The 25173-nt window shown below is 33.9% G+C and overlaps 1 protein-coding gene across 1 annotated transcript in view; it reads left to right on the top strand.

The window, feature by feature from the left end:
- The first annotated feature begins 1122 nt into the window (after positions 1 to 1122).
- Positions 1123 to 25173, top strand: part of LOC106116390 (lateral signaling target protein 2 homolog) — a 33634-nt gene continuing 9583 nt past the window's right edge. Inside the window, exons 1-2 of the mRNA XM_013310211.1 lie at positions 1123 to 1354; positions 20263 to 20403. Coding sequence (XP_013165665.1) covers positions 1292 to 1354; positions 20263 to 20403 — 204 coding nt within the window. The 5' untranslated portion in view covers positions 1123 to 1291. The remainder of the gene's footprint in view (positions 1355 to 20262; positions 20404 to 25173) is intronic.

Genomic DNA, 25173 nt, shown 5'->3' with positions numbered 1-25173 from the left:
TTATATGTTTGAATGAGAAGCTGTAAAATGATTTGCAGTTTAATTATTAAACCCACATTTATGAAAAAAAAAGTGGTTAAACGTCAGCCGTGACAAACGAGCAAGCAGCCACCTGATTCGCCGAAACACCGAAGCGAATCCATGGACATCTCAATTGTTAATGCGTTGCCTACCTGCACATCGTGCCAGTTGATTTAATTATTTTCGGTTATATTATAGAACTTATACAAATTTTCAAATTATCAAGGTTTCCTAGAATACAAGGCATTAACTGAGAGTTAAATCTTAACGAATAACGGTGGTACTGTTTTTGCGTATTGCGTTTTAGCCGCGAAAATTTCTCGTCGCAACGTGCATTGCCCTATTACTATCCCTTATTATATGAGGTCAGAAACCCTAGCGATGCACTCGGCACTAATTAGTTCCCATTAAATTATGCGTTACCTAAGTTTACGTATGCGAAAGATGCCAAATAAATTTTTTATTAATATTTATTATAATAAAGTTCAATTTCAAATATATTATTTTTGTTTATGTCCTTCATAAATTTTGTTCAATAAATGTACGTTTACGTATGATTATTGAAAGATTCCATATACAATCTTTTTACAGTACAATTCGGCAAACGAGTAACCAGCAGACTGATATCGCTGATTAAAAAAGACTGCTACCTAAACACATCTTTAATAAGTTAAAATATTGAATATGCCTTGATTATCTATAATGGATACAGGAGCTGTACAGAAAAAGAATATTTCCCTTTACAATCCATCATCTTCCCTGTCTCCTCACGTGATACCAATCCCCGTCAACAGATGGCAATAAGTACAGTTGTAGATTTTACGAAAGCTGTCACAAGATGGCAGCATTGTAAATGAATGTTGAACATTGTTGTAATAAAGGTCTAATATTATCTTTTGACTACTCTTACTTTTCGTTTTTTATCTAGAGTGTTTTCAAGATTTTATGTGTTCTATAAAAATTACATATGAATAATTAAGAATGACTGTTAAATTAATTTGCTACTTTGGCGTGTATTTCATTCGTCTGACATTAGCAGCAATAACGAGGAATGATGTACTGATAATGAGATTCATTCAAACCAGTCGTCAATCAGATATTCAGTTCACTCATTCATAAACGTGAACGCGAATCGTGGAAACATGTCTGCCGTTTGTGTATTTTGACGTAAATATTGGCCAAAATATCACTGTGATTGCAAATAATTTGTGTTTCTTCAGTGCTAAGTTGGTTTTATAATGTGTGTGTGATTGTGCTGTGATCCGTTCATATGAGGCTGCTATATAAAACTGGTCCGATGGATTCTCTCAGAAAATGGTTCCGCAAACCAAAGGTACGTCAAAATAACTTAGTTTTTTTTGTTTTAAACTTTTAGTTTACGACTTTGCATTTTGTATTTTGATAAAATACACTGTTCTTTCTATGTTTCATTTGTACTGGGCGCAGGTTTAGTTTTATAACGGTACTCTTTTATAAACTAAATGCCATGATTACTCATTCTTTGTTGTCACATTAACTTGCCCAATGTTTCTATTTTATTTTGGTCTCTATTGTTTTTACGATTGAATAAATTTAAATACAGTTGGACTTCTACTTTTTCATAGTTATATAAAGTGCTATCTAGTTTAAAGTTTTTATTTCGCAATTGCGGAGTTGTTAATGTAAAACAAATTTATGTGGCAGAATTTGTATAAAGAAATGATGATTTTAAAATGCGTAGTTTGTCGTGACCCAACGTTTTAATCATTCCAATGTAAACAAAGTGACCGATTTGTTAATCCACAAACCGGTTTTGTTCTAAAACCTTGGTATATATATGTTGATTTATATTACAAAACTCTTAACAATTTTTAGATGTTTATTGTTTGAGACATTATTTTAATTTTTAAGATATTCTACATAACAGAATATTTGGCTGCATTTTTAGCACTTAAAGTAGCTATACTTTTTATGTAACCTAATTGTACAATACTTAATATGAGTAATATCTCGGAATAATAAAGTACTTGGTCAAGCAACAAGTTATGTTTGCAAACAGTATATCTGTGTCAATCTTTTGCGGTTAATATAAATATTATTTGTAACTTATATATATAGTATAAGTATGAAAATAAACAAGCAGCAAGTTAAGTCGGAGATTACATATCAATGTTGATGACATGATAACCGACAATCTTATCATATTATAAGTTCACTTATTTATAGAAAACATACTAAATACTTGATATAACTTCTTTCTATATACAGACAACAGATTGAATTATCAAACAAAACAACTAATAACTCTTAAGATATCTTATAAATCACTAGGTGTCAACAACACTATGTTTGATATTTATGCTAAATTTAATTGAGATTCGTTTGGCTTCCATCCATCTAGACCAGTCCTTCCCAAAGTGGGCGGTAACACCCCCTTGTGGGCGCTGCACGTCTCAAGGGGGGTGGTAAGAGACCCAGAAAGAAAATAGGGGTGTTGTGTAGAGGCCTGGGGGGTGATTTGTAATTTTATTTAGCTAGGAGGCCTCTTAGACAACGAGTGCATGAGCTCTCGACACTCAACAACTTGTGAACATCAACTAATATGAATTAAATGATTGCTTAAACTCTAATATGGGGGTGTTAAATAAATTATTATTCTCAAAGTGGGAAGTAGACAAAATAAGTTTGGAATCCACTGATTTAGACATTCATATTTAAAATATTAGTAAGATGTAATTCTTTTTGTTGGGTTGATCTCTTATAATTCATTCAATAATTAATTATAAAATTAATATTAATTGCAAATAACAGTTGTTTTTATGAACTTTGACTTTTTTGATATATTGATGATAACCTATTTAAGTTATTAAGTCATTTTTAATCTTAATATGAATTGACAAATAGACGGGAGTCATATTTTCAATTGCATTTTATAAAAGATATTTTTTCTATATTTATTGAGGCCTTAATCCTTTCTTAATATGGTTTGAGTATTGGATCAATACACTAAGAAAATATTTATATACAGTTATCTATCTTTCTAATATTATAATTGTGAAAATTTGGATGGATGTTTGTTACAAGATATCTCCGGAACAGCTCAGCAGATCTTGATGAAACTTGGCACTGCTATAGAACATAGTCTGGAAGAACACATAGGCTATCAGTTATTTTTTTTAATTCAGCGCAGACTGTCGCACGCGACAACTAGTTACCTACGCATATTAATAAAATTGAAGACAGTATGTAATAACAGTAAAAAAAAGTTTATATTTCTGTATATCTGCCTGCAAGGCTTGGACTGATTTTGACAGAACTTTGACACACTTTGGAGAGGTAGCTGATATATGAGGGCATATTATAGCCTTTTTTCTCTGCGCTAATGAAGTCCAAGGCAGTAGTTGTAAGTAAATTTACGACAATGGGCGTTAATGTTTATCATTATTAGGCAAAGATAACCTCATTTATTCAATATTAAATATATCGCTATTAGTTTTTAAGAGCATGTGATCTATAATGCTATTTTATCGCCTTATCGGCCCCGGCTATCTCCGTTCCTTTCCGATACACGCCGTCGATGTACTTCCGTCTCGCTCGATCACTTTCACTTTTTTACCGCTTTCCCAATGAACAGTGAAACTCGGCCGTTCTGCCAAATGTTCGCGAATGTTGCCAAAGTCTTAATAATTTGGTTTTATGCATGATTACTTTTGTCGAGATTTAAAATAGTTTTGTACAAAAATATAAATACACGTAAACTGTCAATATTTAGGGTGCGTTTCAACTACTGAAAGACTAGTACAACAACATATTGCTATCTCTCTCATTTTCTTTTTAAAAATATAGACAACAATATGTTCTAATAAAAGTGCTTCGGCAGCATATTTATTATAGACTATTTATTAGTAGAAAGGTAATTAATTTTAATTATCTAATGTAGACTGTAGTACTATGACGTCATAGAATTAGTGATGCACTTATTCAATTTCTAAAGTTTGAAAGTCTTGATACTCAAAGTTTTAGATTGCAAGATCGTGCTATAGCCGTGTAACACAGCGAGTGTCGAGTCCTGAAGCAGATTCCAATTAACAAATTGTTGGTTTCCCTTCTCTGACAATGGATGGCGAACTCCGAGATTCTTTGTATATATACCTACCCAATGTATATTACAAAGATATATGCGATATAAGGAAGATTGTTCTTTAAATATATGTAAAAAATTTAAAAAAAATTAGGAATAACTGTATCGATAATGTTATGAGAAAAGAGGTTATAACCAAACTGGATTGGATCTTTGGTATCTATTCCAAATGTTCAAGGCAAATGTAGAATATTCTTTCATATATGCAGAGAAATAGGAAAGCGAAGGAAAAAAAATCTTAATAAGTATCCAATGTGTTCTTCCAGACTATGTTTTACTTCTATGCCAAATTTCAGCGAGCTTCATGCAGCTGTTCTGAAGATACATTCAAGCAAACATCCTTTTCATCACATTTATAATATTAGTAAGATTATTTTACAACCTAATAAGGGATTTAAGTCTTAAGATTTTGTTTTAGTAATCTTAGTAATAGTAAACTACGATTTTCTATTTCGTTATAACTCAATTAGGTTAAACATCATCCTGTATACTTGCTCTGATTGGACGTGTATATTATTTGATTACTTATTAATTTAATGTCGCCTCTGTGGGCGTTGTCATTGGGTTATTGAAATTACGTCTGGCGAGGTTTGATTGATGTCCTACTAACCGATTTCAATGAGTGACGTCACCGCAATCACTAAAATATTAGATAAATTAATAATAGGCTTCGAATAGTACTGTCTGAAAATGTATTCGAAAACATCGAGGTGAAATGTTAAAAATTAATAACAAAGCTGTTTGAAGTTAGCTTCCATTATTAATGATATGAAAGAGTGAGACGAAATGATACAAAAAGCCATGTTGTGATAGAGATAGAATATGTCTCTCAGCTGTCATGTTAGTCCATTGGGTAGTTATATTCTGCTAACTTCAGACGTGTGATAAATTATGATATTTTTAATACAATCGATGCATTATCAGTCATGTTTATTGAATACTATAAAGTTGTTAAGATATGGTTTGTTTATAACTACAAAATGGAAATATACTGACACAATAGTTGTAAAACTTTGAGTTGTTATTAACAAACGTATATACGTAGACTTATATAAGATTAATATTACTAATGTGTTAAGTGGAGCGTCGGTGGCTCAGTGGTCAAGCACTTGACTTGCAATCTGCAGGTCCTGGCTTCGAATCCCGCCATGTACCAATGTGTGTTTTTCGATTTACATATGTACATTTATCCGACATTCTTACGGTGAAGGAAAACATCGTGATGCAACCTGCACATATCCGAGAAAAAATTCAAAGATATGTGTGAAGTCAACCAACCCGCAATGGGCCAGCGTGGTTGACTATGACCTAATCACCCTTAACTTAGGGTAGGCTCCGAGCCCCTCGGTGGGGACATATATTGAGCTGATAATGAATGATCATTAATCGTGGGTTTCTATTATAAGACCGAAGTTCCTGATTAAAACATATTATGTGTTTTGTCAAAGATAATATTAGGGATGATGATATGTTTTATACAGAGATTTTGTGTCAGAAACCAACGGTAAATGTTGTAAATATTAGTCACAAAATGTTTAGTCTGTTGACTTTTAAAAGTTGCAACTACCAACGTTTAGAAACATCAATGTATTTTTGTCAATTACAAGTAATAAAAAAAATGTCACTAAAAACAAAGAGTTGATAGTTATTTTGAATCGCTTGCTAAAATTTTCTGGCGCTTTTTTATGAAAAATGCATCTCTGCTTCTTTTTAATTACCTGTTTCATTTGCTTTTTTTAGTATCAACTTGCAGTAGCATTTGATAATAATAACGACCTTCAAATGGAAAAGTCTGTGTCCTATTGAAGATAGATGTGTTTCTTCACACAAAAATTGACTTTATAATCACAGTCAGCCTTATAAAATTATTATTAATCCCTTGCAGCTTGCGGTTCTTTTGCTAGTAAATGGTCGCATTTAATCTAGTCACTTGTAATTATGAAGCGTGTGATTCATAGGAATTGTAATGTCACACTTCGATATAATTGTTTTAATTGACATTTTATACTTTGACTAGATCTAGCCTGCGACTTTGACCGCGCGGATTAAAAAAAATACAGCACGCTTTGTTCTAAAATTATGCCAAATTTTAGTAAGATTCATACAGTCGTTCTGAAGATATTTTCTAACAAACGTTCATTTATACATCCAAACATTCTCATTTATAATATTAGTAAGATTGTAAGAAGCGTCAAGTATTAAGCACTATATTGTAAAGTACATTTTTCATATGCATAGTATGGCCGTGCCTTTATAGTCATCTGTCCTAATAAGTGTCTTATTTCAATATTCGGGAATTATTTTTTAATGTGAAAAAATGTCTACACATATCCACCCTTGTGTAGAGATGGGCTTACGTCTGTTATCACGAGCATTGACTGAATTAGGAACTCTTACAATTAAGGCTATGTTCACACTTTTGTAGTATGTAAGCTAAAAGTCGCCATGCTGTCTACGTCAGTGTGGTGGAATCTGACAATCGTTTATATTAGATACGTATCAATTGTTTACATCATCCTGTAGGTGGGTGACGACACATTGACAGAAGTGTAGAGTAAACATTGATTTGTGTTCGTTGATAGTTGAGAAAAATTTTTAGATCTCTCTGTCTTGAAAAGGAACAAAGAAAAATTTAAATCTGTTAGTAATCTTCTTACTTTATCGTATTAGTAAAAAATGTTGATGTATGAATGTAGATGAAAAAATGTACCAAAAATTTTACCAAGTGACTTTGTCAGCGCGCTATGTAAAAATATCTCGTTAAGTAGCCATCCATATCCATGCATCCGTTCTGGAGATACCATCAAAAAAATATCCATCCATCCATTCAGTCATAAATCCAAAAGAATCGCATTTATAATATCACTAGCTGCTGCGACTCCGTACGCACGGAATTATCTTCTACATCTGTGCAAAATTTTCTTATAAAAGTCCTGCCATTCCGGTGGTATCCATTCATATAAACATTCGAATTTATAATATTAGTAAGATAGTAAGAATTAGTAAGATGTAGTGACGGGTCTGGCTGAATAATAATTATCGATATCGTACTTGTTGTACGTAGTAAATTTTTTGTCGATATTTTTAACACAATAATAATTTTTTTATCATTGAATTCGCGACGCAATAATACAGAGTGAAACCTTTGTTGTAAATGCGTTTACTTTTAAACAACCGGTTGTACGATCAGTGTGCGAATGTAAATGTCGGTTTTCATGTATAAAAACATATTGCTGTACCTTTCATTTTGTTTGACAAAATAGAGAGAACAATGTATTTTTGTTAATATCCATCTGCTGTATGAACCCACGCTAATATAGGGAAAGGTGATTCTCAAGTTCATTCCTCAATTTCATAATATAAACTTGTGTGGCAACCCTGTCTGTTCTGTAGGTACTGTTGCCTTCGCATTTCTTATAGGATTTGTATCAACTGTACATACTTTGAAAGTAAATTAGATGTTAATATAGGGTTGTCTACATTTTTAAACATCAAGTCGATTATCAGTCTTTTGTTTTGTTTTGTTGACGTCATTTGTGTGTTTGTTATCTTTTAAGGTATCAATGCGTGATATCGTATCATTTACCTTATTTTTTTGCGGTCTAGCGATAGTAAGATAGATAAATTATTTGCATTTGTTTTTCTTCTTAATCGATTTCAAATAAGTTTTTAACTCGTCTTAATATTTTCAAATCTATCGTTACTAAGATTTTGAGACGTGAATAGGTGTTAAATATCTAACTGAAAGTTATGTATTCTTTGTCGATTCAACTTTAAACTCCACTTATTATGTTAGTATAATAATAAAAATTAACAAAAATAAACCTCAGAAGAACTCTATTTTCCTTGTATGATGCACTGCAATTCTCTATAATTCATACTATGAGATGTTTCCTTTAGTTAAGAGTTATTAAGTTGCATGCTTAATAATTGTTGGTTTTCTATGACTGTATGCACACTTTGTGCTATGCGTCGACAACACTGACCTCTATTCATGGGCAGGCTATAAACTGTAGTATTTTGTGGCTATTTGATCTTCGCCATTTTGGCGCTAACGTTTGCGGTTTGTGCCTGTGGTGAGGATTCGAACTAATAATAGAGATCCAAGTGTCACGAACTTTGAAGGGAACATTTACTTCGGAACGACGCAAAAGATGTAATTTCTAAGTAATAGCCTATCCATTTATAGAGATTAGTGTCGAAAAATAACATATTGAAAGTAACGTACTCTCGATCACGTGTTACATGGGTACTAGCAATAAAACTATTCCATTTTGATCCTTACAATGAAAAGAGTCACATCTTTTAAGGGTTTTTTTTTTTATATCATAAGGTGGCAAACGAGCGAGCGGCCACCTGTAAATAGCGAAGTGACCGTTGCCCATGACATACGCAATTGCTTATGCGTTGCCTACCTTTAATCGACGGAGGAGAGGATGCATCCTCTCATCCGGAAAGTCCACTTACACTTCCCATTCTTTCCTTATAAGAAAAAGGGTGTGAAGGGAAAGAGGACTAAATTAGGCCTCCGGGACGCACACTCATCAGACGAAACACGGAATTACTTCCACTTGACGCCTGTCTTCTTGTGGTCGTGGTATTTCACCGGGCGAGCCGGGCCAATTCGTGCGAAGATGTTAAAGCGGGCTTTACCACTGTTAAGCCACTGATATAACTCTTCATCCACAGGACGATTTATTTTATTAAAACGTAGATTTTTTGCTTTGTTTGAATAATTAATTACTTTATTAGTAAATGTCGACGATTACAATTTAATAATTTTTCTAATAATAGACGACCGTGACCTTTTTATAATTGCTATTATAAATTCTAGTTATTTTTATATAATACCCTATGTCTATTTTACATAAATATATAGATCAGGAACATCTATATGTAATATTGAATGAATAAAACGAGTTTAAGGAGATGTCACACGTGTGGAATTCTGTGGCTTTCTTAATGTTAGTTAACACTAGAAAGACGGAAAAAACGCCCTACCTTATATATATGTGAGACCGCAGCCAGGTTTCATCTATACCTTCTTGATGGCTGGCAATCCACAACCGTGGCGTTTTAGCGAAACTGCTACGACTTAGTGTCCGCCAAGATGGTATCAATTTAACAAAAGCCGGCAAAGCATCTGCGGTTCTTCTAATATTGCAGATGTCGATAGACGTCAATAACATGTCGGTGTACCAGCTGCTCGTTAGTCCCCTTATAAAAAAATGAGGAAGCGGTTTACGTTGGAATTGTATCATAGTCTCGTATTGTTACATTGTAGCTATCTGTTGAACGCGTGCAAATGTAATGTCATAGAACTGTACGATGATGTCATCTTATTGCTCTATTTGTGTTATGTCAATATATCGAGTGCTGTCTGTCTGTCAATATATTTATTGTATAGTCAGTAAGTCTAATTAGATAGATGATTTATTTGTTGGTTAAGAAGTTTTGAATATGTTGCGTCCCGGAGGCCTAATTTAGTCCTCTTTCCCTTCCCACCTTTTTCTTATAAGGAAAGGATGGGAAGTGGATGTGGACTTTCCGGATGAGAGGATGCATGGAAAGGGAATATATTTTCTTTCGGTGCATCCTCTCCTCCGTCGATTAAAGGTAGGCAACGCATATGCGGTTGCGTATGTCTATGGGCAACGGTCACTTCGCTATATCAGCGATTTCAGGTGGCCGCTCGCTCGTTTGACACCTCACGATATAAAAAAAAATGTTAAAGTATTTTAATTATGCCGACAAAGTAAAGGGTTATTTTTTTAATTTCCACCTCCTCTCTCTGATGAATTATCGTTAGGTTTTAGACTACCCAACCCCCTATACCCAAAATCATTTGTATTCTTACAGTGGAAACTAATAGTTTCCATCATATTCTACTTTTTTCTTAGCCTCCAATCTCTCTTCGTGATGTTTTGTGATTTTTTCGGAATTCTATCGAGCATCACGCTATTAGTAGGGACGATTCTTTAAGTATGTTTTCTAGAGATATATTATAATAAAATCTATTTAATGCTTTAGTACATAGTACTCGTATAATATTTAACTAGGAAGATATTATATATCAAAATAACTATGTTATTAATTTGTATTGATTAAAGGGAGTAAATTGTTGATTAAATATCGAATTATTAGATTGTACGTACACGTGTTTTGTTATCAAATAGCTTACATTGTAATGAACTAAATGTTAATTAAATAACCGCGGGTTTCTGAGATCAAAATCCTCATTTAAAACATATTATTATCTCTGTTTGGATGACAATATTTTTATACAAAGATTTTGGTCTTAAAAATCAACGATGAACAAACGGTTAGATGGATATTTGTTAGAAAGTATCTCCAAAACGGCTACATGGATCTCGCTGAAATTAGTCAAATATGTAGAACATAGTCTGGAAGAACACATAGGCTACTTTTTTTTTAATTCGGCGCGCACGGAGTCGCGACCGGCAATTAGTCTTTATTTAAATAATATGGCAAGTAATGTCACGGTGTAATGAAAAATGTTTCAGTAAAATTTAAAAACATTATTAACAACTTAAAAAAATTAAATCATGTTTTTAATCATTTTAAACATACGCGTTGGTTTAACCCGCATCATTTACCACATTCTCTCATATGTTAGGAATAGGAATTCCTGAACGAGGTACAGTAAGATGCATATTATACTAGCATTTGCCCGCGACTCTTTCAACGTGGAATACGACAATACTAGCCCATAACTTCCTCCAGACTGTTCTTTCTATGCTTAATTTCAACAAGATCTATTGAACCGTTCTGGAGATTTTAACAAGCATCCACCCATGCGTCCAAACGCTCTTATTTTTAATACATACTAGTTAATTTAATTTGCATCATTCTATTATAAATTAAGGTACTTTTCATATAAAAACAATTTCTGCCATATCGTAGGCCATTCCCTGAATTTTAACATACGAATATTGCTTGATCTGGCTAAGACATTTATATACGTCAATATTTGCACATATGTATTATATATGTTGTACACATTAGTCTTGAAGTTCGACATAAGAGAACGATTTTTTCGAATGTTTTATATTGTTAGGAAGAATCCCACACTGTGCACAGTATAGGTGCAACACTAGCCTTATTAAAATATCACCGTTTATGTCCCCTCACTAATCAATCTGACACATGACTTGGTAACGAAAGCGCGCCATTCCCGCCAAATAACTAATAATGTCTAAAAATATTTAAATCATACGTTTTAATTAGCGTTTGAATTTGGATGTAGATAATGATGTTTATAACATATCTATATATACAGTTAATACGTTATGTACAAAGTCATCGATAAAATAATCGCTGTCAAGGTTATAGCAACATAGTAACGTCAGAGCATCCAGTCTTAAATATATTTATAAATAATCCTTGAAAAGGTCTCACGAATTTTAGCTTTATATCAGTTCATGATTTCATTTATAAGTAGACTAGCTGTCGCTCGCGAATCCGTCTCTGCGGTATTTAAAAAAACCCAATAAGTACCTTTGTGTTCTTCCAGGCTATGTTCTACATGTACTAAATTTCAGCGTGACCGTGAAGATACCTTCAAACAAACATTCATCCATCTAAACTTATACATTTATAATATTTGTAAGATTATAAAATGGATAGAAATTAGAAGTAAAAAATTTTTTTGTTGTCCAATTAGCTTGGTTAAGAAATTACGAAGTTTGTAATCTATGGTTGATAAAATTTTCTAAAAATAATTCCTAACACTCTAGTAACTAAGATATTAGAAAGGCCTAGTCTAGGTCTAGACCTGCTTTGAATAATAATGTTAATATAATAATTCTAAAAGATTAGTATTCAACCGCGCGCCAGCACGTAGAGTTATATCTCTGTAGACACGGCGCGGGTGATGAGGAATAACAATATCCCACCAATGCCCTTCTAAAGTTATCAATGCCCGCATGTAATATTATAATGTCTATAAGCTTTATGTTATCCTGGTATACCATTTAATTTTCTATATCACAGGTACGATTTACCGTCGGTTTCTGAGAACGGTATCCCCGTTTAAAACATATTGTTATTTCTAATTTGTCAAAAACAATGGACACAAACCGGGATGACGATATATAGAGATTGGTCTCAGAAACTAACGGTTAGAAGTTCTTTCATTAATGAATTGCTTCTTTGTATATCATAAAGTGGCAAACGAACGAGCGGCCTGAAATCGTTGAAATAGCGAAGCAACTATGGCCCGTAGACATACGCAATTGCATATGTGTTACCTACCTTTAATTCACGAAGGAGGGGATACACAGATAGAAAATAATTACCCTTCCATGCATCCTCTCATCTGGAAAGTCCACTTCCACTTATCATCCTTTCCTTATAAGAAAAAGCGTGGGTAGGGAAAGAGGACTAAATTAAGCCTCCGGGACGCACACTCATCAGACGAAACGCGGAATTGCTTCCACTTGACGCCTGTCTTCTGTGTGGTCGTGGTATTTCACCGGGCGAGCCGGGCCGATTCGTGCGAAGATGTTAAAGCGAGCTCTACCACTGTTGCATTGTCTATGCATGTATATCATATGCTCATAAACATAATATTTTCCGTTCTTATTCGGAATATCGCTTTTTCGCTTCTCTCTTGTATGCTTGTATGAGTCTTTATGTTTGGCTTTGAATTATTTCGGATGTGTATGTAAAATGATTCCATGGTCGATAAGTCTGATATCAGATCGCGCTACCTTGAACGTCTTTTTAAATTCCATTGATTTTTTTTCGTAACATAAATGAATAGCAAACTGGAGAATTCAGATCGCTAACAGGCGCAACTAAACCGAATTTCAATAAACTCGAACAGCGCTTTCCAATCAATCTTCAAATCATCTGTTTGTTTTTTTAAGTACGCTTTTTTAGCTGAAATTCTTTTTAACGCGGATCCTTTTGAGTATCAACACTTTATTAATTACAGCAAGATGTGTTAATCTGCCTATGACTAAGATATCTTTCCTATTTAGCTAAAATTTTACGTATGAACGAGCGGCTGAAAGGATATCGTTTTAATTTGACATAGATGTAGAACATCGGTGGCTCAGGGGTCAAGCACTTGACTTACAATCTGCAGGTCTTGGGTTCGAATCCCGCCATGTACCAATGTGGTTTTCGATTTCCGATTTACATATGTACATTTATACGACGGTCTTACGGTGAAGGAAAACATCGTGATGCAACCTGCACATATCTGAGAAGAAATTCAAAGATATGTGTGAAGTCAACCAACCCGCATTTGGCCACCGTGGTTGACTATGACCTAATCACCCTTAACTCAGGGTAGGCTCCGAGCCCCTCGGTGGGGAAGTATAGTGAGGTGATGATGATGAGATGTAGAACATAGTCTGGAAGAACATATAGACTACTTAATAAGATTTTTATTTAATTAGGCGCGGACTGCGTCGCGAGCGACAGTTAGGACATGAATCTTACTATTATTATAAATGTTTGGATGGGTGTCTGTTTGAAGGTCCGGAAAGGATCAATGGATCTTGATGAAGTTTCGCACAGATGTCGAACATAGTCTGAAAAGCATATTTTTAACACTTGACATAGGCTACTCACTTTATTTTATATCCGCGCGGACGGAGTCACAGGCGACTGCTAGTAAGATCAATAAAAATGTGTACTTTGTCAACATTTTGTAGTGAAAAAAGTATACTTTTAAACCAACAAATAGAACGCACTCTAAAATACGCGGATACGCGTTTAAACCTTCAGTGAGATATGTAAATATTTACACAATAAATATACTATATCATTGTATATTTTAGCACCTCTTAGTATAAGATAGTAAAATGTTCTTAATACGGAAGTACTAAGAATATTTGACACTAAAATACTTCGTGGTTTTTTCATGTAAATTGTAGATAAGTAATATAATATTTCGAAAATATTCGCGTCCCGGAGGCCTAATTTAGTCCTCTTTCCCTTCCCACCCTTTTTTTATAAGGAAAGGATGGGAAGTGTAAGTGGACTTTCCTGTTGAGAGGATGCATGGCAAGGGAAGTTATTTTCTTTCTGTGCATCGTCTCCTCCGTCGATTAAAGGTAGGCAACGCATATGTAATTGCGTATGTCTATGGGCAACGGTCACTTCGCTATTTCAGCGATTTCAGGTGGCCGCTCGCTCGTTTGCCACCTTATGATATATATTCGAAAATACAAAAAAATATGACCAACAAATTTTAGAGGACGTATTTAAAATATAGGTGTCTTTAAGAACATGTTTATAAAACGTTTCTTAAACAGGTATTGTGTTTTACGTAAGGGAAGTTCCCGCAGTTTTCCTTATTTTATAGTACGCTTCGATATTCTTGATCATAGAAGAAGAGAAGAAGTCTTTCAAAACATTTCATTTATATGTACAGATACCAAAACGTTTTTACATTTTATTATCAAAAGTAAAACAACACGATTTTTGTTTGTTTAATAATATTTCTTGTACCAATCCAACTAAGCTCTACGCTGGTCTAGGACATGGTTTACGACAATAGTCGAATGTCGGGATTCGAATCCACGACCTCGTGATTGGAAATCTGTTCCCTTAACCATTAGGCTAGTGATGCTTGATCTATTTAAATATTTTGACAGTCAAATTTGTAGTTAAAATATACTAGAAACGGCTGTTAAATAAACATACAACTTTTCGGGATAGAGATGCCTTGGCTATTTGCCAAGTAGTACGTCTACAGCCAGACTGTTATGGATTTAGAGAACACCGCCTGAAAGTGGGGAAGGTCAAGTACTTCCAGATTACGAAACTTGTTCCCATTTGTTTTAACATCAAAAATGAAAACATCAACATCCAGCTGTTGACTGATATAGCTCATCTAAAAAGGAAGATAAAGATTAATATAATTGCTAGAGGTCGTACTAAGTGAACTTATACTGACCAATTCTTACTAATATTATAAATGCGAATGTTTAGATGGATGGATGTATGTTTGAAGGTATCTCCAGAACGGCTGCATGGATCTCACTGAAATTGGGAATAGATGTGGAACATAGACTGGAAGAATACATAGGCTGCTAGTAAAGTTTTTTTATTAATTCCGCGGGGACAGAGTCGCGGGCGACCGCTAGTTCGTAATATATTATGGAAAATCGGTATTACGAGCATTTTAATCACGAGCATGAATCTTAGAGTTCTTAAAGAGACGAAAAAGGTGTTTCTGGATCGCATAAAATTGTGTTAAAAAAGAAAATCTACTACTCTGCCTACTACTACTACTACTAGTTTTGAGATTCCTTGTGTTTCTTTTTATTTTTACTGTTAATTTGAAATGACGGGGGATATTTTTTTTTGATTGCGAGCTAGAATGATGAGAGTATAATTGGCAATACTGTTGTAACCTGTATTATATAGAAAATCTGGATGACCGAGCTTTGCTCGGTATTTTTTTAAAATTGTGTTTTTTGGAAATTATATTTAAGTACGAATTACTAATAAAATGATGAAATATGAATAATATTTTTCGATCTTACCGATAGAAAAAGTTAAGTTTATGTTTAAATTGATTATCGATAAAATACGAATAAAATGACATTTTCTAAAAATGATACCTAGCTAGATCGATTTATCGCCCCCGAAACCCCCTATATACTAAATTTTATGAAAATCGTTGGAGCCGATTCCGAGATTCCAATTATATTTAAATATACAAGAATTGCTCATTTAAAGATATAAGATATGCACGTGACTTTGGAGACTTTCTGTTGTGTTGACACGTTGTTGCATCTCATAAGTGCAACATCTGCTTTTGATAATGACTCGTATATTTTAAATCAGGGTTAAAGTATCCAAATTAAATTCGTCATTTCTGTTTATAGGGCAAGGTATTTGTGTGAATGCATCACCTTGTATTAAGACGTTCACCCAATACCATTGTCACTTTTGTTCGATTTAAAATAAATTAAATTGCCGTAATAAAAACTACAATAGAATAGTTTGGTGAAAAAATTGTACCCTATTGAATGTTTCTGTGCATTCGATCGCTCTGTTAGTTGTTTAACTTTTGGTTTCTGTGACAAAAATCTATCCGTGTCACAATCATTGTAAAAATGCAGTAGAACAGTTTTTTAAACGGGGATTTTGGTCTCAGAAACATACGATTAGAGAAGTAATAAGTAAGTTACGAAGAAAATCCGACACTGTCGGTGTACTGGCACAACACCACTTACCTTACTTACTAAAATGAACCTTAAACGACCTTACTAAAATGTCGACGTTTATGTCCCCTCACTATTGATTCTGACACTGGACTTTGTAACGAAAGTACGTCATTCGCGCCGAATGATTCTAACTAATACTGTCTAAAAGTAAGAAGTGATAAGAGAAAAAATATTTATAATATATAGTTGTTTATTTTTTGGTATTTGTTAAAAATAATTTAATTAATCCATTTTGTACCAATTCAAACCGAAAGAAGTCTAGATTGGATGTATTTATCTAATATGCTATCAAGATATCACTAGCACTAGATAGGCTAGCAAATGCACGTGACGGATCTACAATTGTTGCAATTGTGAACGTGACAAATAGAATACACAATACACAATTGTAACATAAAATCTTTTTAATATCAGGCCATGTCCCTATTCTAGTACTGTAAGTTTAATCCCGCCACCGCATTACTAATGCCCGCCTTAATCCGATAAAGTATTGGAACATGTTCCGTCATAATCCTATAAAGTATTGGAACATGTTCCGTCATAATCCGTGAAACTATTGGAACATTTCGCTTCATAAATCGAAAGTGTAAGGATGGGATAATTAAGTCTATTAAAAGGCCAACGATTTTCCTAATGTACTTGTAATATTTAATTCAATCACTGGATATTTTGTTAGGGTTCCGTACCTCGAAAGGAACCCTAACAGGAACCCTTATAGGATCACTTTGTTGTCCGTCCGTCCGTCCGTCTGTCAAGACCCTTTTAATTCAGGAACACGTGAAGGTTTTAAGCTGGAATTTATATCAAATAATCAGGTTTACTGTCCCTTGCAGCTGTAAAAAAATCTTTTGAACTAACGCAATCAAATGTATAGCCGCTTATGCCGCAAATATTTGACAATGTCACGAGAATTATTTATATCTACTGGTTTGAACGGAACCCTCAGTGTGCGAGTCCGATTCGCACTTGGCACTTCTTTTTATTGAATATTCTAAAAATTTGTACTACAGACCATGAAATTGGTATTTAATTTACCGCTTTTTCTCTTAATACTCGTTTAATGAAAAGACGCTTTTAGCGGACATCTGCTATTAAGTCGTCTCTTTCGGGTGCCATTTATTTAAACTGGTTTATTTATAATTATATATAAACTTTACAAGTGTATATAAGTTGTTAAGACCAGTCATTTGTTAATTATTTTTATGTATATTTGACGGTCTAGCAACTTCTAACACGTGACCCTTATTTTCTAGTATATTATCTTACTTCTTACTAATATTATAAATGCGAATGTTTTGATGCATGGATGTTTGATCACGAAAACGGCTGTATAGATCTCGTTAAAATTTGGCATAGATATAGAAAATAGTCTGGAAGAACTAAACCTACTACTTTTTAATACCGCTCGGACGGAGTTGCGGGCGACAGCTAATATTAGTATACATGTTGTACTGATTTTACATTCCTTCCTTTGTTTGTTTTAGATATGTAATAGTATATTTATTGCAAGTATCAAGACGTATAATTTATCAATAAAACACTCAATAACTAATGTTAGGAATAAACAACATATTGAAACTCACTTGGCATATCTAGTCTACACTTGTCCTTGACTAGTTTGTCATTATATCCTAAACATTATATTACTAGACTCCATTGTCGCCGTAAACCTTGAATATACAATTGAATTGTTAACCCTTAGTAGCCTAGAGTTTCAATTTTGATACCAATCTTTTAAACCGAATGTTCACATTACTATTAGTTTTTTTTATAGGTTGGCTGTACCTATTTTACTGTTGTATAATATTCTTTCCAACGAAATTAAAAAAAAAACAAATTTTATTATTGTTTTATTTTATCAAGCAAACATAGTAATATTAAAAATAAATCACTTTCGTATGTAAATCAGGCTACTAAGGGTTAATATTTTAATTAACTAACTCATTTATCAAAAAATACCTAGCCACATCTAGGGCAGAAAAGCCAAAAACATATTGCTGTTGGAAAAATAGCCTATAACATGCCCGCGTGCCTAAGCTACCTTCCTGTCAGTCTCGTCAAAATCGGTCGAGCCGTTTCGGAGATTACCTAGAACTAACTCGGCCTTACGGACAGGCTTACAGCCATGCAAACATTTAAATAATTGGTTCTTCAAAAAATCTTCGTACAGTTTCGTTAATTAGGTATTCAATATTATTTAGTAGCTATGTTGCGTATAATCGTCAATAACGCCCTCGATTTAACAATGACTAGCAGATAAAGCTAACAAAAGATGATTCATGAACCCATTTCGCGATATACCGATTCTTTATTGTGTGTGCTCTCAAAAATTTCTCGATCTTTTGTGTTATGTGAATAGTAATTTTGTTAAACTTTTGTCTATGACACAAAAAAATACAATATTTTCCCTTCATATGCGTCCCCACCTTGTCAAGTCTACTTCCTCTTCACGTCATTTCCTTATAAAAAAAGGATGGGATTTGAAAAACGATAATAATTAGGCTTCTACGGTTACTTTTACGGTTTAAAAGCATCGTATAGTTGTGTTCAAATGAGCGAAGAGAAAACTTGCACAAATTGATATTGATGCCGGCGACACGCTGTTTCTGCTATTGGGAGCGTGTCGTCCGGACTGTAGAATGCGCGTTTGATTTACTTTGTCACTTGTACAAGTTAGTATTAACAGTCAAAGTGATACTATATGTATTTTGATTAAAATTGAATAATATTATAGTTTATTCAATAAATATTTTAAGAGGCGTACGAAATGTGTTGTCCCTGAAGAAATAAATAACTAAATACTCTTATTAATGTCTCAAACAGATTTATAGTTTTTTTCCTTCATAAGGTGACGAACAAGAAAACCTGTAATCGGAAAAAAAGCGAAGCAACCTTTGTCTCATAGACATTCGCAATTGCACATGCATTGCTTCCTTTAATCGACGGACGAAGGGTTGCTCCGGAAGAGAATATATCCCTTTCCCAAGCAACAGTTGCAGAGTTGAGATATTTTACAACAGAGTGGAGAGGCTGTCAAGCTCTGGTGGTTTTTCCTGTCTTTTGTATTTTATCTCAACATGTGTAGGCACTATCGATACATTTACATAAATACATGTCGTGATTTCTCCGTTCCTCCGTTCTTTTTTTAAAGACAAAATAACTAATTAATAAAGTAGTCGAGTGAACTGGATCGAAGTAAACATAACACGTATTACGTATGATATTGCGGCGCCGACTCGTCGACCGAATCGTCCTGCCCAAGGACTGTCTGTGCGAAGCTTACTTTACAACCTAATAGCTATATTAAAATTGGATGTATTTTTATTATGAAATAAAATTTTAATTGAATATCAAGTATTAAGTTATTGCCGTATTTGTCTAACTAAATTGAGTTAAAATTGTTTACTTTGTTATTTGAAGGATACGGCTTCAAATAGGGCATGACGTTACGTCGCATTTCACTTTCTATTGGTCTGTGGTGAGCTCTCTCTCAGGGCTTACGGAATTAATTAACTTATTCACAACGCTTTATAATTTGTTCTCAAGCACTACAAGTGGTTATTTTCCATAGAAATGTTATTCTGTCCATTGAGAGAAGTTACGAAAGAACGGTACTTGAATATTCTTGGTATATTTGCTCTGGGTTTGAATAAAGTTCAACTGTAGTAAAACTTATTAGTTTAAAAGATATTTCTTTGGATTAATGCGCTTTACTATGATTAACGGATGCTTTCGATGTATTGAGCAAATTGATAAAAGCAATTTAAATTGCTTACTATTTTGAAATGCTACTACGATTGTTTTAGGATTTGTTGCGTACGTATACGTTGTTTTGTTTTGTCGTCGCTTATTCGCTTTTAAAAAATGATTAAATTGTTTTTTTCTTATTTTTAAATTATGTTTTTTCAGAGAGAGGACCAATCGTTACTGGCTCAGTTCTTTTTTGCGGACGACGCGCTCAACATCATCGCGTCCGAACTGGACTCCTTTGACGGCCGCAAGGATCCAGAGAGATGTTCCACGCTCGTTACACAGCTACGGCTCGCACAGGTAAGAGTCAAAGAAGAATGAATGCGGGTAACGTCTTCGCCAACTCTACCGAGGAGCTTGGCGCTTGCTTAAGCAGAGGGTGACTAGGCCATAGTCAATTACGCTGGCCCAGTGTCTGTTAGGTTCATTACGATGTCTGTGGAACCACCTTCTCTTGTCTCATAGCCCATTAATACTCTCTGTTAGCAAATATTCTATACATATAAAGCAATAAATACTGCATTTTCACTTATTATTCAAATATCAAAGTAATTAATATCCTACGATATATTCTATTTTGTTTTACAATGTAGGATTACCAAGGGACTCCACTGGAGTCACGAAAGTTGACATAACTGTAACTAGTATTCAAAATAGAACTTTATAACCAAGAGTTAAAGTTGAAAATAAGAATGTACGTTGTAAATGGTAATGTTAAGGTTTCATTATTGAGTTTATATGGAAGGGTTATACTTCTGTTATTTGAGTTGCGGATCATTGATAATGGTTCTATAAGGTTGCAGGCGTATGTCATGGGTTGAGTATCGCTTTGTCGATTGTTGCAAGTGTATATTCATGGTTATCAGACTGTGAATGTTGCGTGGTCCAGCGGATAAAGGTCTATGTGACTAAATTAGCAAATGTTTACTTCTCTCCAGTGAAAAAAGGTCTATGTGATTTTTATGACGTAGCTACAAATTAGGATTTGAATGTGAGATTATCTGCGAAGTTATTCAAAGCATCAGTATGCAACTTTTAAAACGTCCACAGACTAAAAATTCTATCCCTAATATTTACATTTACCGTTGGTTTCGTAGCCAAAATTGTCTGTATAAAACATATTGTCATTTTTGTCATAATCTTTGACAGAACAGACATATTATATTTAATAGAAGAAGTTTTGCTCACAGAAACCCACGATTAGTATTTGGTCCCGCGTGTCTAGATATTTCATTCTTTTATATATGTGAACTTGATATCTGACGACCGATAATATTGGAATGACGTAAGAGATATAATTTCCCTGAGTATGCGATTAACGTAGGATTTATTTTATTGGTATTATCGTTGTTATTTTTAATAATTAAGCTAATAGTAGTAAATATATTAAGTCTATTTGTGCACATCTTGTTCGCATTTCGGGATGTCTTATAGACATACAGGATGTTGTTTTACAATATATATTAAAGGCAAATAGTTGTGTTTTCACTGCAGAAACATTATACAAAAATGTACTGTCACTCTCACACTATAAAACAGAGGTAGCGATATGTTTTTGTACATGTTTCACAGTGGAACCTCACGGTAATATGATTGCTTTTGTAAAGAAGTTTCGAATTCCCGCTTAATATGAGAGATGTAAAAAGTTGAGATGCAGGTGCAACATTCCAACGTCATTTGTTCATCCTTAAAGGATATGAAATGTGGCTATGCTTTTCAACATTAGTTTTCATTGGCGAAACATCTGTACGAAATGTTTTTAAACAATATTTAGGCATATCTCGGTTAGAAATCCAATAATAATCTTTTATTATTCAACTAGCTGTCGCCTGCAACTCTATCGTCACTAAATTAAAAATAAATTTAGTGGTCTATGCGTTCTTTTATGCCAAATTTTAGTTAGATCCATGCAGCCGTTCTAGAGATACCTTCTAAAAAATATCTATTCATCCAATCATTCGCATTTATAATATTATTAAGATGTGATTGGACAGTAATTGTCTTGGCACTTGACTGTTCACGCTATAGTAGTGATATATAATCTCTAGTAGAATCTCAGAATGATAGTAATTATGGATGATGTAACAGTACTTAAGAAACAAAGTAAGTATGCCCAGAATCTTTTTTTTTTCCAGAGAGGAATGCTTTACGCATACTCCGCGCCCCGGGAGGGACGCGGTAGTTATGTGGGATTCTCCTCCATAGCGGAGGCATACCCACTAAACCTCTCTGTTCCTCCAACGCATCGGGATGGGACCACGGGCACGCTTTTATGGCATGGCATTAAGATTACCTTTGTATAATCTACACAGTTAAGAAAATTAAAGGGTTATTTAATATCGAACAAAAAATCATATTTTTGGAACATGATGTATTTGCGTTGCTTATATTATAATAAAAAATATATCTTAAATTTCTTGCCTTTCTGTCAGTCTGTACATAAATCTGTGTACCTATTTTGACGGGACTTTTATTTAAAGGAAGTAACTGGCTCTAGTTTTTTTTAATTCTACGCTGACAAAGTCGCTGGCATCCGCTAGTATATTAATATAGATAATCTACATTAAGAAGCTCCCTTAGCGACAATTTATTAATTATGAATATGGCATTTAGATCTTAAGAATTTTATAAATTAAATTGTGAACTCAATATTAACACTCAAATATAAATAATATCAAAGAAATTTTTTCTTTGCCTTTGAAATAAATTTATTACAAAAACGAGTTCACGACACGACAACCGCTTGATTAGGTTTTACAAAGAAAAATGTTGTTTTATTTTAATTAAGACCCTACGGTCACCGACCGTGCCCTCTTTGCTGAACCCATAAAAATGCAAAGCCCACAGGGTCGGTGATCGCAAACCACCTGGCGTCCTTCGAAATGTCAACGACTAAGCGAATTTATATGACGGGTTTTTGATAAAAACTTTTTCATAGCTTGATAATATTTTAACTTTGAAAATAATAAAAATACAAATTGGAAATTGTTGAAATTGTCGTTTCGAGCGAGTAACATGGTCTACTGTTTTGATGGCGCGTGGATCGATCCCGGAGTTCGATTATTTCAATAATTTGTGGCGAAGCAGGCGACATTTGAATAATAAATATGCTTACTCAAGCCTGCGATATACGTTTAGTTTTAACTAAAAAGTCGAACTGATTAGTTAAAACTGAATTCTCTAGATTACAACTGATAAATCTAAAAACAGAGTCGCAGTAGACAGTTTTACAATAATGTTATCTTTGTCAACGAGACTCTTAGAAGCCAAGTATTTTTGTTGTGAAAATTGAGGACTATAAGGTGACTCTTTGTAAAAATCCTTCGTATCTCAAAAAAGCGGTATGCAAAACGTAGTAATGTTTCAAAATTATTTGTTTTGTCATTTATTCGTAAGCCGTAAGGTCATGTCCTCGTTTAAAATGCTTCACCATACTGCTTTATTCTGTTTCGGTTTCCTTTGTTATTAAAATCGATTTGTATAACTTAGTAATACCAATACCTTAATCTTACTAGTATTATAAATGCGAATGTGTGCATGTATGAATGGATGGATGTTTGAAGGTATCTCCAGAACGGTGTCACAGATTTCGCTAAAATTTGGTTTATATGTCGAAGATAGTCTGCAACACTTAGGCTACAAATTAAGTTTATTTTAATCCCGCGCAAACGGAGTCGCGGACAACGGTTAGTTTTAATATAATATTACCGTATCACAAATTAATACGATATAATCCTTGATGCCAAATATGCTTTTGAATTTCGTCCTGTGTTTTAAAAAAGTATAACAGGTTTAAAAACCTGTTCTGCAGTTGCTGAGTTTTTAATGTAATATGTTGGGGAATCAAATCTGCTTAAATAAATATGTATATGCATTTTTAACAACATTTAGAATTGTATATATGTAATTTCCTTAGGTTTTATTACATAATAAATACTACCTAAGGCAATTATAAAAAAGACACTACTTTTTAGAAGCAGCTTATATACTCATCATCATCATCATCAGCTCACTATACGTCTCAATTTAGGGGTTTGGAGCCTACCCTAAGTAATGAGTGACTTGGCCATAGTCAACCACGACGGCCCTGTGCGGTTTGACTTCACACGTATCTGTGAATTTCTTGGCAGATATTCGCACGTTGCATCACGATGTTTTTCTTCACCGTATGGACGTTATAAGGAAAGCAATGGAAGGTATTATTTTGCTTGATTCGTGTAATTAGTTTACTGAAAGTCTTTTCTTTTCTTTTATTTGAAAACAGTAGCGTTATCTTATCGACTATTGTCGCTATGTGTGTGAATCTAGCTACGGTATGGAAATTTACCTACGTTGTATGAGTGTATTGAGTTCGAGACGATTTTGTTTTATATGAGTCACGCCACGCCGAGAGCCCGATTGTGCGCTCTGACGTCATAACATGGTAGTGATGTGCGTGTTATTGATATCGATTGTACGTGAAACTAACTAAAGTTTTTAAATTTGATGGATACGCGATATTATATAGTTGAATAATTGAAGTAAATAATATAAAAAAATCATTAAATTTTTTATTGAACGTAACTTAAAGATTGTATTTTAAATTCATAATTGAAGATTTTGTAGACATTTATATTATTGAGTTACGCAGTCTTTGTTAAAATTGATTATTACGTACTTTAAATATCGATACTATGTTATATGTGTTTATAGATATTTACACGAGTACATCACTAGTTATCGTGACAATCTGAATCGTTTATAAAACATTACACAGTATGTGCACAGATGTTGGTCTGTTACTTTTGTTGCGAAATTACTCAAGACGTGGTTACTTGACTTACAAATATTATAAATGCGAATGTTTAAATGGATGGATGCATGTTTGTTTGAAGATATCTCCGAAACAAATGAACGGCTCTCCCTGAAATTTGGCACAGATGTAGAACATCTTTTGCCCTTTTGGTCCCGGAGGCCCAACCTCCCCCCCCCTTTAATACAGCATGGCAGTGGGATTAAAAGAGAAAGTACCCCAGGGGGGTACCAAAACCCCTGGTTTTGGAGAATCCCCCTCCGCGCGCTTACGCCTGA

Source organism: Papilio xuthus, unplaced genomic scaffold (genome assembly GCF_000836235.2).
Source record: "Papilio xuthus unplaced genomic scaffold, Pxut_1.1 DF827756.1, whole genome shotgun sequence".
Classification (NCBI taxonomy): Eukaryota; Metazoa; Arthropoda; class Insecta; order Lepidoptera; family Papilionidae; genus Papilio; species Papilio xuthus.
The sequence above is the reverse complement of the archived record's forward strand: the minus strand, read 5'-3'. Positions and strand labels throughout refer to the sequence as shown.